We start from the raw sequence: 19316 nt of genomic DNA on the forward strand, positions 1-19316 counted from the left end.
TCGTCCCTTATGTTTATGGTCTATAGAGCACTGTGACCTGTGGAGAACTGATCATTTCATATCTTATGATTAATTCTATAAATTTTTTTCTTTGGGATTTCTTACAGATTTAAAGCTTAGTTGTAAACTGGAGCCATCTGCGCAAAATGCCAAACTAGGGCTCCCTCCACCCCACCACTGGATACAGCATATAATGTAATAATTGCTTAGCTTGCCAGAATTAGTTTACAGATACAGTGTACATTTAAATTTTTTAAAGGTTCAAAAGTATGTTAAATTGAGAAATATTAATCACTATTACTAATAATAAAGCAATATGATCATGGTGCAGAGGTGTGGAGTACTATTTTCAGTTAGACTTCGGGGAGTGAAGCTGGCTGCCAATAGTGTTACCATGTTTGTAACATTTTCTAAAGGGCTAATATTTAATAACTTATCAAAGAACAGAAAATGGTATACACAAGGCTTCCCTAGAGGCTCTGAATGGGTATCGGAAAGAAGGTAACCTAGAACTCAGAAGACTCAGCCTCATCTCCTTGAGCAAGTCAACCTTCCCAGGCTTCAGGTTCCTTATATGATGTAGAGATTATCCCTACTTTTTTTTTTTAATATTTTATTTATTTATTTGACAGAGAGAGGGAGAGCACAAGCAGGGGGAGCGGCAGGCAGAGGGAGAGGGAGAAGCAGGGTCCCTGAGGAGGAGGGAGCCCGATGCGGGGCTCGATCCCAGGACCTCGGGATCATGACCTGAGCCGAAGGCAGTCGCTTAACCAACTGAGCCACCCAGGCACCCTTTCCCTACTCTTTTGCTGGTAACATATTAGGATTATTATGGGATCAGATTAAGTAATAAAGGACTTTGGAAACAAAGCATTGTCAAAGTATAAAATATTATTAAAACAAAATACCTTAACACATGGTGTCATGTGCTAATGATTGAGCTAGATGCATTAAGAAATATACCAAATTTGTTCCAGCTCTATTAGTCACACTGTTACAGAGCAGGTTCACTATAGGTAATTCCAATATATGACCATCTACATATATATAAAGTTGAAAAACATTTTTATCTGACTTACATAATTGGTAAGTTAGGAAATGGTTGGAAAACCTGCAAGTATTTATAGAACTCTTTCTATGCTTGGTCCTTTTGGGGGAAACAATTTGTTGGGTTGTTGGATAGAATTATTCAGAACCAAGTTATTCTTTCAACAAAAATGAAATGAATGTCCATATATATAAAGTAGTTTGTGTTAATTAGAAGGAAATAGAAGATCCTTGTGACAGGGGTGCCTGGGTGGCTGGGTGGCTCAGTCAGTTAAGCTCCTGACTCTTGATTTCAGCTCAGGTCATGATCTTGGGGTCATGAGAACAAGCCCCATGCTGGGCTCCACATCAGCACAGGTCTGCCTGAGGTTATCTTCCTCTCTCTCCCTCTGCCCCTCCCCTACTCATGTGCACACTAGAACGCTCTCAATAAATAAAGTCTTAAAAAAAAAAATCCTTGTGACATAAGCTCTGTTCCCTGTTGCTATTTATTCTGGCCTCCTCTTACCTCTTATTTTATGTTATACTTCAGCACTGAACTACTTGAGGTTTCAAAATCCACTTTGTTCTCTCGTCTGTGGGATTCTGAACATCCTGCTATTTCAGCCTAAAACACAGTCTCTGATTTGTGTAGTTAACTTTTTTTTTTTAAGATTTTATTTATTTATTTATTTGACGGCGAGAGACAGCGAGAGAGGGAACACAAGCAGGGGGAGTGGGAGAGGGAGAAGCAGGGCCCCCTAGGGCCCCCCCCCCCCAGCAGAGCCCAATGCAGGGCTCAATCCCAGGACTCTGGGATCATGATCTAAGCCGAAGGCAGACGCTTAACGACTGAGCCACCCAGGTGCCCCTGTGTAGTTAACTTCTAATTGGCCTTTTTATCTTCCCCAGTCCTTAAGCCTGTGTTTTGGAAGTTTAAGTGATGGGAAAAGCAGGTTAGGAAAGTAAATTGGGGAAGTTAACCTGGAATACCTTAATAAATCTTTATAAAGTCTTTATAAATCTTTACTTTGTAAAGATTATTAGGTAGTCAACATGTTAGAACCTCTTTTGGTAGAATTAGAGGTTGAGAATCACCATAAATTGCAGATTATGAAGCAGAGTTGTAGAAATGGAGGTGATCTGAAGACAGACAAAACAAGCATTCATTCATACGTTCTTAGCTTTGTTCTAGGAGACATAGGTGAAGGGGATAAAAATGTCACTCCTCTGGTATTTAGAAAATATAGAGAATGCCTGTAGATCATTAAAAAAAAAACAGCCCTATAGAAAAATGAACAAGTGTTTTGAACAGACATTTCACAAAGGAGACTGGCCAATAAACATGTAAAGGCACTCTTTATTAGTAATTGTGAGTGTAAAGTTCAAATCATAATGAGAGACCACTCACTACATGTCCACCAGACAGATTGAAAATGCCAAGTACTAGTGAAGATGTGAAGCAATGGTAACTCTCATACTTTGCTGTTGGGAGTATAAACTGGTACAGCCACCCTGGAAAACTGTTCAGCAGTGTATAGTCTGACCCAGCAATCTACTGCAAGGTGTATTTCCAGTAGAATGGTTGCTGGCAGTACATTTCTTGATCTGAGTGATGAGTTACATTGGTATTCAGTTTCTGCTAATTCACTGAGGTGTACATTTGTTATGTTTACTTTTCTGTGCATGTGTTATACTTTAATAATTTTTTTCAAAGATTTTATTTATTTATTTGAGAGAGAGAGAATGAGAGACAGAGCACAAGAGGGAAGAGGGTCAGAGGGAGAAGCAGATTCCCCGCCGAGCAGGGAGCCTGATAAGGGACTCGATCCCGGGACTCCAGGATCATGACCCGAGCCGAAGGCAGTCGCTTAACCAACTGAGCCACCCAGGCACCCCTAATAATTTTTTTTTCAATTTTCCTGTTATATTCTGGAGAGGGGAGCCATCGTTATCAAAATCATCACCATGAATGAGTAATATATGCCAGGTACTGTTTAGGTGCATTACAGATAACTCATTTAGCCCTCAACAACTCTAGGAGGCTTACTTTTAATATCCGCATTTTGTAGTTGAGGAAACTGAGGCACAGAAAGGTTGAGTAACTTGCCAAAAGCTCACACACTAAGTGGTGGACCCAGACTTTGAACCCAGATATTTTGTCTGTAAAGTCTTTGCTCTTAACTACTATGCTGTACATCCATACAGGTGTAGGATGACAGCACAAAGGTGTCAGCACAAAGACTTAAAGAAGCTGAGGGATAAGCTGTGCAGGTGTCTGGTAAGAGCTTTCCAGGCAGAGAGAGGAAAGTGCAGTGGTCTGACATGGCCCATCTGAAGGATACAGGAAGAAGGCTGTGGCAGAACTGGGGCAAGTAAGTGTTGGAGATGAGGTTAGAGAAGTAACTGGGGCTACGTAGTAGGGGGAGGACTAGGAGGGTTGTGTCCTAGAAACCAGGTAGAAAGCATTTTTAGGAAAAGAGATGATCCCTGTGTCCAGTGTGGCTGACAGCTCAAGTAACATGATGACTGGAAATTGACTATTGGATTAGCAATGTGGAGTTAATTGGGGAACTTAGTGGGCAGTTTTAATGTAGTGGAAGCAGCAAGCACAGTCAGAAATCCAAAAAATTTAGACTATATTTTAAGCAAGTATGAGAAATGTAGGGAAGTTGGAATAAATTTTGCTAAAATGGGTGGTAAAGTTGAAACAGACAGGATTATCAAAGGCCAAAGGTTGAAGAAAGAGAATGCCTGAGTATCTGAAATATTTGGTAGCATTTCTTGTTGTCACTACTTTAATCCTTTATTTCCTACAGGAATTTGAAACAAAAGACAAATGTAATGGCCCTGGTTTTCAGGTACAATAATTTGCATTCTTTTGGGGGATGACAGGACAGTCATATGAGAAATGGTAAAGGGACCATTTTACTTCTCCGCTCCTGAGAACTTGCCTCATCAACAAAACTCTTGATATTTTTAGTTCCACGTTTTTTCTTGCCCATTATCCAGGGAAGGTGAGAAAGTAGTTCAGGTGTGATGAGGAATCAAGGTAAAACGTGGCATATACATTTGACCCTTGAACAGTCAAAAATTCATGTGTAACTTTCGACTCCCCAAAAACTTAACAACTAGTAGTCTACTATTAACCAGGAGCCTTAACAATAACATAAACAATCAGTTAACACATATTTTTTATGTTACATGTATTAAACACTGCATTCTTACAGTAAAGAAAAAAGAAAATGTTAAGAAAATCATAGGGAAGAGAAAATATTTACAGTACTGTAAAAAATCTGTATAAGTAGACCTGCGTAATCAAACTTGTTCAAGAGTCAACTCTGTCGGGGCGCCTGGGTGGCTCAGATGGTTAAGTGTCTGCCTTCGGCTCAGGTCATGATCCCATGGGATCGAGCCCCACATCGGGCTCCTGGCTCAGCGGGGAGCCTGCTTCTTCCTCTCCCTCTGCCTCTCCCCCTGCTCCTGCTCTCTCTCTCTCTCTGTATCTCTGTGTCTCAAATGAATAAATAAAATCTTAAAAAAAAAAAGTCAACTGTATTAACCTGATTCTAACACAGAAATCTATTTCAGTTTGAAAGGTTTTCACTTTGTTTTGCTAAAATGGGCCTTCATATGGCTAAAAGCAAGAACTTACACTAAACAGAACAGACGTGATGGTACCTTCTAGACTCACAGTCTCTTAAGGAAAGGTGAGCACCCGATGGCCAAACCATAACTGGTCAGCAAGTTAGGGCTTTTGCTTTTACTCTCCTTCATATCAGTGCAAACTCAGAAATAGGCAAATCAAGCAGTGGCTGTGGGAAATTACAGGAACCTGGAGTAGACCACAAATGAATCAAAATTGTAAGTAGAAGTTATGAGGTAGGGAACAGCTATCCCAGCAGAGCAAATAGTTAGTTAAAGCATCAGGAATACTGAAATAGAGATGCTGAATCCACATATGGTAGGGAAGTAATAAGCTCCTAGCAATAAAGCAGTGATAACCTACTGTCAAGATATGCATTCGAACTGAAACAACAGCCTTTTGGGATTAATCTGTATGATCAGATTGTTCTGTAGTTTCTGACTTATATGAGATTTTTAACTTCTCCCCATTACCATTTTTATCTTTAGAATAAAACCCCTTCTTGAGTTCAAAACAGCCTGCCGAGCATTAAGCTATAAATTTTAGACTTACCATGTGGGCACATAAGGAAATGATACTTATTTAAAAATTATTTTTCTTTCTTGAAAAAAAAATTTTTAAGATTTTATTTATTTATATGACAGAGAGAGACACAGCAAGAGAGGGAACACAAGCAGGGGGAGTGGGAGAGGGAGAAGCAGGCTTCCCACTGAGCAAGAAGCCCGATGCAGGGCTCGATCCTAGGGCCCTGGGATCATGACCTGAGCCGAAGGCAGACGCTTAATGACTGAGCCACCCAGGCACCCCCTTTCTTGAAATTAAAAGGAGAGTCCCACACAGTACTTTAACCAATTACAGTAAATACTTAAAATGTTCATTTGTTTGAAAGTGATCATTATTAAAGAATAAATCTGTTACATAAACTGAAGTACAAATTTATTTAGAAATTAATACTCTCTGCACTTTAGTGACATTAAAACCAGGGAATGAAATGTTTTTTCTAGGGATTAATTTTTGAGAACATTAAAAACTGAAAATCTGAACAAAACATATGAAACAACTGTTTTCAGATGTTGGACAACAGCAGTGCAGGACTATGATCCCTGAAATAAGGGAAACAAACAAGTCAGCTGTATGGTCACCTAATCACCCCAACTTCCTGCCTAGAGGCACAGTCTGAATTACAGAGCAGAGAGAGGAATCTTGGGCAAAGGACAGTGGTCTCAACAAATTGAGGAGACAGAGATCAGAATTCATCGAGGCTGAGGCAGTTGAAAGTTACAGGGCAAAATTGCAAAAGAAGGACACTTTGTAGGAAAATAATTCTAAAAGCTTCTGTAGGAGTCTCTCTGACTTTTTATTTTTCTCTGAATTCTGGAACATGTGTGTAGAATGAAACTATAAAGCCAGGCAAAGGGTTGACCAGGTTGATATGAGCTAATAGCCCTTTGAGGTCATAGAGGATGGGGAGGCATTTGAGTTTTTTCTAGCTAGCAAAGTCCTTGTTGATCATTCAGAACTTTTAATAGAAACGTCCAAGGGCTGTGATACTAAAGTACGTTAATAAAGAAACATTATGAACAATTTTATGCTAATATAAATTTAACAATTTGGATAATTAGACAAATCTCAAAAGCTGTAAGTTACCAAAGTGTAACAGAAATTGAGAATGTGAGTAGCCCTGTATGTAATAGATATTGAATTGGTAATTTATTTCACTTAGCATAATACCTTCTCGGTCCATCCATGTCGTTGCAGATGTCAAAATCTCATTCGTTTTTGGGACAGAGAAATATTCCAGTGTGTGTGTGTGTGTGTGTCTATCACATCTTTATCCATTTATTTAAAAATAAATTTTTTTTAAGTAGGCTCCACACCCATCATGGAGCCCAACACAGAGCTCGAACTCATGATCCTGAGATCAAGACTCTGAGATCAAGAGTCAGATGCTTAACCAACTGAGCCACCCAGGCACCCCTATCCGTTTATCTCTATTAATGGAGATACTTAGGTTGCTTCTGTATCTTGGCTATTGTAAATAATGTTGCAGTAAACATAAGGGTGCATGTAGCTTTCTGAATTAGTGTTTGTTTTCTTTGGGTAAATACCCAGTAGTGGAAAAAGTAAATCACATAGTTCTATTTTTAAGTTTTAGAGGGACCTCCATGCTGTTTTCCACAGTGGCTGCCCCGATTTCCATTACCACCAACAGTGCATAAGGGTTCCTTTTCTCTACATCTTCACCAATACTTGTTATTTCTTTCTGATTTAATCATTCTGACTGCTGGGAGGTGATATCTCATTGTGGTTTTGATTTGCCTTTCCCTGATGACTAGTGATGTTGAACATCTTTTCATGTGTCTTTTGTCTTTTCATGTGTATGTCTTCTTTGGAAAAATGTCTACTCAGTTCTTCTGCCCATTTGTCAACCACATTTTTGTTATTTTGGTGTTGATTTCTTTAAGTTCTTTATATATTTTGGGTACTAACCCCTTATCAGATACATAACTTGCAAATATCCTCTTCCATTCACTGGGTTGCCTTTTTATTTTGTTGATGGTTTCCTTTGCCGTGGGAAAAAGCTTTTCATTTTGGTGTAGTCCCAATAGTTTATGTTTGCTTTTGTTTTCCTTGCAGGAGACCTATCCAAAAATATGTTGCTAAGGCTGATGTCAAAGAGATTACTGCTTGTGTTGTTTTTGTTTTAGGGGTTTTATGGTTTCAGATCTCACATTTAAGTTTTTAATACATTTTTGAGTTTTGTTTTGTTTTTCATTTTTGAGTTTATTGTTGTGTATGGGATAAGTGGTCCAGTTTTATTCTTTTGCATGGAGCTGTCCAGTTTTCCCAACACCCTTTATTGAAAGACTTTATTGAAAGACTGTCTTTTCCCCATTGTGTATTCTTTCCTCCTTTGTCATGGATCAATTGACCACATAAGCTTGGGTTTATTTTTGGGCTCTCTCTTCTATTCCATTGACCAGTGGGTCTGTTTATGTGCCAGTACCATACTGTTTAATTGATTACTATAACTCTGTAGTATATCTTGAAATCTGGGATTATGATACCTCAGCTTTGTTGTTCTTTCTCAAGATTGCTTTGGCCATTTAGGTCTTTTGTAGTTCCATCCAACAAATACTAGGATTCTAATTCTGTGGAAAATGCTCTTGGTATTTTGATAGGGATTGCATTGAATCTGTAGATTGCTTTGGGTATTATAGACATTTTACCAATATTAATTCTTCTGATCCATGAACATGGTATACCTTTCCATGTGTGTTGCCTTCAGTTCTTTTCATCAGTGTTTTATAGTTTTCAATGTACAGGTCTTTTACTTCTTAGGGTAAATTTATTCCTAGTTATTTATTTATTTAGTGTAATTGTAAAAGGGATTGTTTTCGAAATTTCTCTTTATGCTACTGTTACTAGTGTGTAGAAATGCAACAGATTTCTGTATATTAAATTTATATCCTGCAACTTTACTAAATTCGTTTAGTCAGTAGTTTTTTGGTGGAGTCTTTTATTTTTTTTAAATTTTTTTTTAAGGATTTTATTTATTCATTTGATAGAGAGAGACAGCAAGAGAGGGAACACAAGCAGGGGGAATGGGAGAGGGAGAAGCAGGCTTCCTGCTGAGCAGAGCCCAATGCAGGGCTCAGTCCCAGAACTCTGGGATCATGACCTGAGCCGAAGGCAGACGCCTAACGATTGAAACATTCAGGTGCCCCTGGTGGAGTCTTTTAGATTATATATCATATCACTTCATCTGCAAATAGTGACAGTTTTACTTCCTCCTTGCCAATTTGGATGTATTTTATTTCTTCTTTTTTTTCTTTGATTACTGTGGGTAGGACTTCAAGTACTATGTTGAATAAAAATGGAGAGACATGGACATTCTTGTCTTGTTCCTGATGTTAGAGGAAAAGCTGTCAGTGTTTTCACCATTGAGTAGGATGCTGGCTGTGGGTTTTTCTTATATGGCCTTTATTATGTTGAGGTATGTTCCCTCTAAACCCACTTTGTTGAGAATTTTTTTTTTTATCATGAATGGACGTGGTATTTAGATTCTTTTTCTGCGTCTATTGAGATGATAATATGATTTTTATCCTTCATTTGGTTACTGTTGTGTGTCACGTTGATAATTCGCAAATATTGAACCATCCTTGCATCCCTGGAATAAATCCTACTTGATTATGGTGAAAGATCCTTTTAGTGTATTGTTGAATGAGGTTTGCTAATAATTTGTTGAGGATTTTTGCATCTATGTTTATCAGGGATATTGGCCTGTGGCCTTTTTTCCCCTAGTGTCTTTGGTTATGGTATCAGGGTAATGCTGGCATTGTGGAATGTGTTTGGAAGCTTTCCTTCCTCTTCTATTTTTGGAATAGTTTGAGGATAATACATATTAACTCTTTTTTTTTTTTTGAAGTATAATTGCCATTTATTTTTTTTTTCCTGGAGAACAGCTTTTCTTCAATTCTTAAGGATTTTAGCTCCTTATGTGGGCTTTGGTGGAGGTCGTGGGGCAGCACCCATGGGTCTGAATCGGGGTGGGGGTGTTCAGTCCTTCCGTGCTTCACAGGAGCAATACCTTACTACCTTGCTGTGAGTGGCACAACTCACGCAATAATATAGTTTCACATACAGCTTGGGAAGCACATAGGCATTGAAGACAGTCACTTCAGAAATGTCCCTGAAGGTGGTGGCCTCTACTGTGGTCTGAATAATGAACTTCTTAATGGCCTTGTGGGCATTAAGATTAATGGGCATGCAACGGGCATGGTTGGTACAGTGAATAGGCCCCAAGTGGCTTCAGCCCTTTTTGGCACAACCATTATTCCTTCTCTCCTTGGTCATCTTTGAAGCAGGACCCTGGAGAGCTAGATATTAACTCTTCTTAAATGTTTGGTAGAATTCCCTTGTAAATCCATCTGGCCCCGAACTTTTGTTTGTAGGGAGTTTTCTGATTACCACTTCAATTTTGTTACTAGTAATTAGTCTGTTCAGATGATTGTTTTGAAGATGGAATGTTTTTAGGAATTTATCCATTTCTTCTTGGTTTTTCAGTTTATTTGCATATAATTTTTCACAGTAGTCTCTTACAATCCTTTGTACATCTGTGGTGTCAGTTGTTACTTCTCTTTCATTTGATTTTATTCATTTGTGTGCCCCCTGTCTCCCTCTTTTCTCTGTCTCTCTTTTTATGTCTGTGTTCTTTTTTTTAAGATGTGTCTAACAAAGGGTTTGTCAGTTTTATCTTTTCACAGAACCAACTCTTGGCGTCATTTATCTTTTCTATTGTTTTTTAGTCTCCATATCACTTGTTTCTGCTCTGATCTTTATGATTTCCTTCCTTCTACTAACTTTGGGCTTTGTTCTTTTTATAGTTTCTTTAAATATAAGATTAGGGTTTTTTTGTTTTTAAGATTTTTCTTGTTTCTTAGAGTAGGCCAGGATTATTATAAATTTCCCTCTTAGAACTGTTTTCACTGAGTCCCAAAGATTTTAGACTGGTTTGTTTTTATTTTCATTTGTCTCCATGGATATTTTTATATCCTCTCTGGTTTCTTCATTGACCCATTTGTTGTTTAGTAGTGTGTTGTTTAGCTTCCACGTGTTTGTTCTTTTCCAGTTTTTTTCCTTGTAATTGATTTTTAATTTCATACCATTGTAATTGGAAAAGATGCTTGATATAATTTCAGTTTTCTTAAATTTATTGAGGCTTGTTCTGTGGCCTAACATGACTTATCCTGGAGAATGTTCCATGTGTACTGGAATATGTGTATTCTGGTTTTTTTTGGACGGAATGTTCTGTGCATATCTGTTAAGTCCATCTAGTTTAATGTGACATTCAAAGGCACTGTTTCCTCATTGATTTTCTGAGAAGATGATCTCTGCATTGATGTAGGTGGGATATGAAAGTCCCCTAATACTATTCTAGTTAGTGTCAGTCTCCTTTATGTCTGTTAATACTTGCTTTATGTATTTAGGTGCTCCCGTGTTGGGTATGTAGATATTTACAATTGTTATATCCTCATATTGGATTGATCCCTTTAGCAGTAGGTAATGCCTCTTTTGCCTCTTGTTAGAGTCTTTTTTTTTCTTAAGGCTATGTCCTCATTTTTTTTCTTTCTCTCTCTTTTTTTTTTAAAGGCTTTATTTCTTTGAGAAAGAGAGAGCACAGAGGGAGAGTGAGAGGGAGAAGCAGGCTCCCCACTGAGCAGGGAGCCAGATGTGGGGTTCGATCCCAAGACCCTGAGATCATGACCCAAGCCCAAGGCAGACGTTTAACTGGCTGAGCCACCCAGCTGCCCCTACAGTCTTTTTTTTTTAAAGTCTGGTTTGTCTGATATAAGTATTGTTACCCTGGCCTCCTTTTTTGCTCTTATTTGCAGGCAATATCTTTTTCCATCCCTTTACTTTCAGTCTATGTGTCTTTAGGTTTGAAGTATATCTCTTATAGGTAGGTAGCATAGATGGGTCTTGGTTTTTTTTAATCCATTCTGTCCCCTTATGTCTTTTGATTGGAGCATTTAAACCATTTACATATTTACATTTAAAGTAACTATTGACAGGTAAATACTCATTGCCATTTTGTTAATTGTTTCCTAATTGTTTTTGTAATGCTGTTTCTTCTCTTGCTGTTCTTCCTTGCAGTTGATGATTTTCTTTAGTGTTATGCTTAGCTTTCTTTCTCTATATTTTTTATCTATTATAGGTTTTTGGCTACCATGAGGGTCATACATATGGCGGGTTTTTGAGAGGGAAAAGAAAGACTTAGAAGTGTTGAGAATGTGGAGCAACTGGAATTCACATTCAGTGCTTGTGAGGATACAAAATGGTACAGCTGCTATGGAAAACGGTTCAGCAGCTTCTTATGGTAAAGGGTATGCTTAACTATATGACCAAGTGGTTCCATTCCTTGGTATTTATGGTGGTGGAGTATGAGCTATGTACCCACACAAAGTCTTATACAGGAATGTTCATAGCTACTTTATTATATTAGCCCCAAAGTGGAACAACCCATATACTCATCAACAGGTGAATGGATAAACAAATAATGGTATATTCATATAGTGGAATTCTATTTAGAAATAAAAATTAGTGAACTACTTATCTATGCAGCAACATGGAAGTATCTGAGACAGACAGTGCTTGGGGGGTGGGGAAACCAGATGCAAGAAACTCCATATGGTATGAATCTATTTATGTCAAACTCTAAAACTGGTAAATTTTGAGTTAGAGAAAACAAATTAGTGGGTTGTCTAGGGCTGGGATTGGTATTGATAGGAAAAGGGTACAAACAGTCCACAATAGCCAAACTGTGGAAAGAGCCAAGATGTCCATCGACAGATGAATGGATAAAGAATATGTGGTATATATACACAATGGAATATTATGCAGCCATCAAAAGGAATGAGATCTTGCCATTTGCAACGACGTGGATGGAACTGGAGGGTGTTATGCTTAGTGAAATAAGTCAATCAGAGAAAGACATGTATCATATGACCTCACTGATATGAGGAATTCTTAATCTCAGGAACAAACTGAGGGTTGCTGGAGTGGTCGGGGGTGGGAGGGATGGGGTGGCTGGGTGATAGACATTGGGGAGGGTATGTGCTACGGTGAGCGCTGTGAATTGTGCAAGACTGTTGAATCACAGATCTGTACTTCTGAAACAAATAACGCAACATATTTTAAGAAAAAAGAAAAAGAAGAAGATAGCAGGAGAGGAAGAATGAAGGGGAGTAAGTCAGGGGGAGCCGAACCAGGAGAGATGATGGACTCTGAAAAACAAACTGAGGTTTCTAGAGGGGAGGAGGGTAGGGGGATGGGTTAGCCTGGTGATGGGTATTAAAGAGGGCACATTCTGCATGGAGCACTGGGTGTTATGAACAAACAATGAATCATGGAACACTACACCAAAACAAATGATGTAATATATGGTGATTAACATAACAATAAAAAATTTTAAAAAAAGGGTACAAACAAACCTTTTGTAGGTGATTGAAATGTTCTATATTGTGATTGTATCATTGGTTGCAGAGTTAAAAACATTTGCTGTAAGTCATTGAACTGCATACTTTAAATGGGTGCATTTTATAGTATGTAAATTACACTTCAAAGGATTTAAAAAATATTTTAGGAAAAGTTTCTAGTAGTGTCTAAGAGAAGAAATTTCCATAATTTTAAGTATATATTTCTCGAGAAGTCTTAAAATATCAGTAGTATTCAAAATAAGAGTTAAAGTCTTTCAGCAAATATTCATGTACATTATACTCTATCAAATATCAGTATGAAATAGTTTGCTTAGAATTTTAATTTTATCTTTCTAGGGTATGAGATTTACAATTTTAAGGATATCCCAGATTTCAGTAAACATTTTGAAAGAAGTTTGGGATCTATTTTTGTCAGTGTATTGAATCCTGACAGATTGAAAGGGATTAATGTATTAAGTATTGTCCTGTGATTTATCATTTAAGATCCTTCCAACTGCAAGTTAACAGAGAACCAGACTAAAACTGACTTACACAGTGGGTATTATTTCACATAAGATTTCTGGAGCTAAGGTGTGTTTTCTAGGATTATAGTAGGGTTTTACAGTTCAATACCTGAGCAGTATCATGAAGGACCCAAGTTCCTTTTATCTTTCTGCCTTACCATTCTTGCTATGTTGGTATCCTCCTTTCAGATGAGTGCTTTGTCATTCTTGGATGGTTGTCTCAGATTTAGGCATCATAGATGATAACATTTAGGGAAGGAAAATGGAATATTCCTGTTTTGTATTCATTTTTATAAGTGAGGAAAACTTCCAAAAAGCCCATGCTCATGGCTTACTCAGTTAATTGGAGAAAGGGATAAGACCACACGAGTGGCTTGAATCAAACATTATTTACAACCCAGGGTTGGAAACATGAAGAAATTGGCAAATAGAAGGAAGGTAAACAAAATCAGATAATCATTTTTTTATTAAAGTAGGGAGGAGAATGGCTGAGTAACCCAATGGTTTGCTGTATTAGATTACACTAAGACTCTGAAGGACAGGTTTAGTGAACTAGACAAAGAAATAGAAAACGTCTTGATAAAAGTGTATGTCCCCAATTTATGAAGGTGTTGCATTCCAAAAATTCTCCACACATTCATGGCCTAGTCATTAATTTATTGCCCAACTTAATGCAATATAGCTTTTATCTTCATGACACTGTAGCAGAAATGCTCTTCCTAAAGTCACCAGTGAGCTCCTAATTACCAGTCACCTGGCCTTTTAAAATCAGTTGAGGGGTGCCTGGCTGGCTCAGTCCTTAAGCATCTGCCTTCAGCTCAGGTCATGATCCCAGGGTCCTGAGATGAAGCTCCACATCGGGCTCCCTGCTCAGCGGGAAGTCTGCTTCTCCCTCTCACACTCCCCCTGTTTGTGTCTCTCTGTCAAATAAGTAAATAAAATCTTTAAAAATAAATAAATAAAATCAGTTGAAATACTACTTGACTTCATTTTGGTCTGTAGCATTATTAGCCATTTTCTTTTTTTTTTTATAAAATACATCAAGCAAAGATTTATATATCTATTACCTACATTTAATACATTATTATTTCTCTATTTGCTTCATGTTTCTTTTAAGAAAAAAAAAATGCCACAGATACAGTTGAAACTTCGCCCCATTCTACTATCTTGAGGTTGATGATTATCTTTTCCAACCATGTTTTTATATTTATGGTAGTACTCCCAACTCTTAATTGCTGCTTCCTAATTTCTTTGCCTGTTTATCCGTTATCTGTAGGTATCCTGCACCATTGTATTAATTCTTCATACTCCTCTAAATCTGTACCTTGTGAAAATGTTTTTGTTTACTTTTTCTGGTTTCTGCCTTTTGCTGACATATTATCAATCCTCTACAAGACTTTTCAACATGATGCCCCAAAGGCACCTAAAACTAATATCTGAATGAATCATGTCCAGAAATACCTGCTTCTCTCTTCTCTACCTCAGTTATGGTATTACTCTACACCCAGTTCAAACTAGAAACTTTGGAGTCATCCATCCCATAACGCACACATCATAATTCTTTTAAAGTGTTCAGTAAATAATGAATGAATGAATAACGACTGAATGACTCCTTTTTGAATGAATGAATAAACGACTCCTTTTTCTTCATATCTCCTCTACCTATACCCAACTGATCATCCACACTTCAGTTTTCTACTTATGTTTACTTCCTTAGTATTTTCCTCTAATCTTTGGCTCCATGGTGTTTCTGCTTCTGTCCTTTCTTGTATGGGGTAGTGCAGGTTTATAACTTGACTAACTGCCATTATTCTTCCTTTCTTTCTGTTCTGTAATTCATACTTCCACCACAGTTATTTTTAAACACATATTTTCTCCTGCTGTTCACTTTTTAAAAGTCTTGAATAACTCTTGGTGCTCCCTGGATAAAGTCTAAAATAATTCCCTGTATGTGTAAATTGTCCTCTACCTTTAGCCTCTGTCCCACGATCTGATAGATACCCCTTATATTCCTGTCACAGAGAAAGTTTTCTGTTCCCTCAACACCCCATGCTTTTCAAACATCTAAGCCATTGTGCACACTTTTTATTATTCCTGGAATATCCTATTTCCTCTTCCCAAAATCTCCAGCTCTTTAAGACCTAGCTCAGATGCCACTGTTTTGCAAAATTTATCTCCCCAAGCACTCAAGGCAGAGCATATAACTTCTTTTGTAGTCTTGGGGTGTTTTATACCTACCTCAACTCCAGCATTTTTCACATTTTACAATACTGTACCTGTTTCCTACATTTGTGTGCTTTTTTTTTTAAGCAAAGGGTTCATTTCTTGACATTTCCAGCTCTTCTTAGTGTCTAATAAATATATGTTAATAAATATATATGTGTATGTTAGTAGTGTGAAACGTGAAAGACGCTTTCCCTTATAACTTAAAAAAAACTTTTTTTAAAGATTTTATTTATTTTATTTGTCATAGAGAGTAGGAGCACAAGCATGGGGGAGTGGCAGGTAGAGGGAGAAGCAGGCTCCCTGCTGAGCAAGGAGCCCAATGTAGGACTCGAACCCAGGACACTGGGATCATGACCTGAGCCAAATGCAGACCGACTGAGCCACCCAGGTGTCCCCCCATAAAACTGTTTTAAGGGATGTTATGTTTCTCGGACACCCCATAAAAATCTTTTTAACTCATGTTGCACCTGAAGTTTAAAAATGTAAATCATGCCCTACATTTGTAATAATGTTTCTGAAGGAGATGGGCAGCAGTTTCCTTTTCTCCACATCCTTGTCAGCTCTTACTTCTTTTTGTTACCATTTTGACTGCTAGGAGGTGGTATCTCATTGTGGTTTTGATTTGCCTTTCCCTGATGACTAGTGATGTTGAACATCTTTTCATGTGTCTTTTGTCTTTTCATGTGTATGTCTTCTTTGGAAAAATGTCTACTCAGTTCTTCTGCCCATTTGTCAACCACATTTTTGTTATTTTGGTGTTGATTTCTTTAAGTTCTTTATATATTTTGGGTACTAACCCCTTATCAGATACATAACTTGCAAATATCCTCTTCCATTCACTGGGTTGCCTTTTTATTTTGTTGATGGTTTCCTTTGCCGTGGGAAAAAGCTTTTCATTTTGGTGTAGTCCCAATAGTTTATGTTTGCTTTTGTTTTCCTTGCAGGAGACCTATCCAAAAATATGTTGCTAAGGCTGATGTCAAAGAGATTACTGCTTGTGTTGTTTTTGTTTTAGGGGTTTTATGGTTTCAGATCTCACATTTAAGTTTTTAATACATTTTTGAGTTTTGTTTTGTTTTTCATTTTTGAGTTTATTGTTGTGTATGGGATAAGTGGTCCAGTTTTATTCTTTTGCATGGAGCTGTCCAGTTTTCCCAACACCCTTTATTGAAAGACTTTATTGAAAGACTGTCTTTTCCCCATTGTGTATTCTTTCCTCCTTTGTCATGGATCAATTGACCACATAAGCTTGGGTTTATTTTTGGGCTCTCTCTTCTATTCCATTGACCAGTGGGTCTGTTTATGTGCCAGTACCATACTGTTTAATTGATTACTATAACTCTGTAGTATATCTTGAAATCTGGGATTATGATACCTCAGCTTTGTTGTTCTTTCTCAAGATTGCTTTGGCCATTTAGGTCTTTTGTAGTTCCATCCAACAAATACTAGGATTCTAATTCTGTGGAAAATGCTCTTGGTATTTTGATAGGGATTGCATTGAATCTGTAGATTGCTTTGGGTATTATAGACATTTTACCAATATTAATTCTTCTGATCCATGAACATGGTATACCTTTCCATGTGTGTTGCCTTCAGTTCTTTTCATCAGTGTTTTATAGTTTTCAATGTACAGGTCTTTTACTTCTTAGGGTAAATTTATTCCTAGTTATTTATTTATTTAGTGTAATTGTAAAAGGGATTGTTTTCGAAATTTCTCTTTATGCTCCTTCATCATTAGTGTGTAGAAATGCAGAAGATTTCCATATATTAATTTTGTATTCTGTAACTTTACTGAATTCATTTATTAGTTCTAATAGTTTTTTATAGTTTTCTATATATCGTATCATGTCATCTGCAAATAGTGACAATTTCGCTTCTTCCTTACCAATTTGGATGCCCTTAATTTCTTGTCTGATGACTGCAGTATAGCTACATTTTAAATGTTAAATAGTCAGGGTTGTAAATATTCACCCTTTGAGAATTTATGAGGCGGTTGTCTTATCACTCACCTACTTCCTTTTGAATGCCACATAAGAAAGGAAAAGCTATAAAATTAGAACAATCTTTGAAAGTAAGTGAATTAATGAAATCTCCATTTAGTGCTCTCACAGGAAGTGAATATAATCAGATTTTGTAATATCGGTAACCTATTATATGAGTCACATTGGTAAGCTGGACAGTCTATAAGAGATGAGTAACTCTTGATTTTTAAGAAATGTATTGCCAGTAATTTGGGGATAGGGTGGGAATTAGGCCAGTAAGCAAAAAACAAGATACCAAATGGAATAAGGTGAGGAAGTCCCATATAAAAATCTCCCCAAAAGTACATTGGAGGTTTTAAGGAAGACGATATTTTGCCAGTTATGGGGAAAAACATGAATGGAAAAGTAGCATTTGTGATGATCTTCAGTGATTGGATAGAACTTAGCAGGTAGAAAAGTTTTAGGTGTAAAATCCTCACAAACTTGGGAAAGCACAGGGCATATATACTGGGGAAACAGGAAACTGTGTGTATGTAGATAAGCATGAGGAAATAATAGGAGATAAAGTTGGAAAGATAGATTGGGATCAAATTTGGTAAGCACTGGGAGTGTGACTGTAGATAAGGAAAAGTTACAGAGCTACCTGGTCTTATATGTGGTAGCTGCTAGCCATATATAGATACTGAGCACTTGAAATGTACCTGGTCCAAATTGAGATGTACTGTAAGTTTAAAATACATAACAGATTTCGGAGACTTAGTACAAAAAAAAAAAACTAGAATTTTTTTTATATTGATGACATGTTGAAATAATTGTATTTTAGAGGTACTAGGTTAAATAAAATATATTATTAAAATCAGTTTTATCTTTTTATTTTAACGTGGCTGCTAGAAGATTGAGAATTATATATGTGGGTCAGATTATATTTCTATACAGAGGGCTAGTATAGTTAGAAGGAATACAACTGATATTGCTAGTACTTACTGTGTGTCACATATTGTCTAGAACTTGTAATAAGTTTAAGTTAATCCTCATAGAAAGCCCTATGAAGTAGGTGTTATTATTATCCCCCTTTTTCAAGTAACTGGGGTACAGAGAGGTCAAGCAACATACCTGAAATCACTCCACTACTGAGTAGGAAGCCAGGAGTGAAGCGTAGGCCTCTCTGGCGTCAGAGCCAGTGGCTTTCCCAGCACACTGTGGCATGTTGTCATTGGACCATTAAAGGTGGTTGAGCTGGAGAATGACATGATTGGAGTGATACTTCAGCAGAATTGTAATAAAGATAAATGAGGAGAAGAAACTTTGTTTTTAGCTGTCTAGTTTTTTGTTTGCTTTATTAATGTTACTCTGTTTTGCAGGAGAAAAATTCCTTGTTTAAAGTGAAGTTTTGAAGTTTGTATTTTTGAAGTATACTTTATATTAACCACTTCTCAAATATTTGCCTATTGCTTTGTAGATTTGATAATGGGCTGCATTAAAAGTAAAGAGAACAAAAGTCCAACCATTAAATATAGAACCGAAAACACTCCAGAACCTGTCAGTACAAGTATCAGCCATTATGGAGCAGAACATACTGCAGTGGCACCATCATCTTCAACAAAGGGAGCATCTGTTAATTTTAGCAGTCTTTCCATGACACCATTTGGAGGATCCTCAGGGGTGACACCTTTTGGAGGAGCATCTTCTTCATTCTCGGTGGTGCCAAGTTCATATCCTGCTGGTTTAACAGGTGAGATTTAAATGGACAATTCTGTTGGCAGCTTGAGAATGTGACCTTAGGGAGGCAGTACATAAAGTTTTTTCCTGCTGTAAGAAAAATAATTTACTGGGGACTTAATAAGTTTATGTGAAAATTAAAGCATCTAACGTAAAAATTAAAGTCTTACGACATACATGATATTCTGAAAATTTGGTGATAATCTGGTGATTA

General features: G+C 37.2%; 1 protein-coding gene and 1 pseudogene across 2 annotated transcripts in view; one reads left to right on the plus strand and one right to left on the minus strand.

Moving 5' to 3' along the window:
• The window catches only part of YES1 (YES proto-oncogene 1, Src family tyrosine kinase), a 73658-nt gene that overhangs the window by 30602 nt on the left and 23740 nt on the right, over positions 1–19316 (plus strand). For both annotated transcript variants that reach the window (XM_027576216.2, XM_027576215.2), the window contains exon 2: positions 18843–19115. In XM_027576216.2, the coding sequence (XP_027432017.1) occupies positions 18851–19115 (265 nt within the window). In that variant the 5' untranslated portion in view covers positions 18843–18850. The remainder of the gene's footprint in view (positions 1–18842; positions 19116–19316) is intronic.
• Positions 9170–9529, minus strand: LOC113912358 (annotated as a pseudogene).

This window comes from Zalophus californianus, chromosome 14 (genome assembly GCF_009762305.2).
Source record: "Zalophus californianus isolate mZalCal1 chromosome 14, mZalCal1.pri.v2, whole genome shotgun sequence".
NCBI lineage: Eukaryota > Metazoa > Chordata > Mammalia > Carnivora > Otariidae > Zalophus > Zalophus californianus.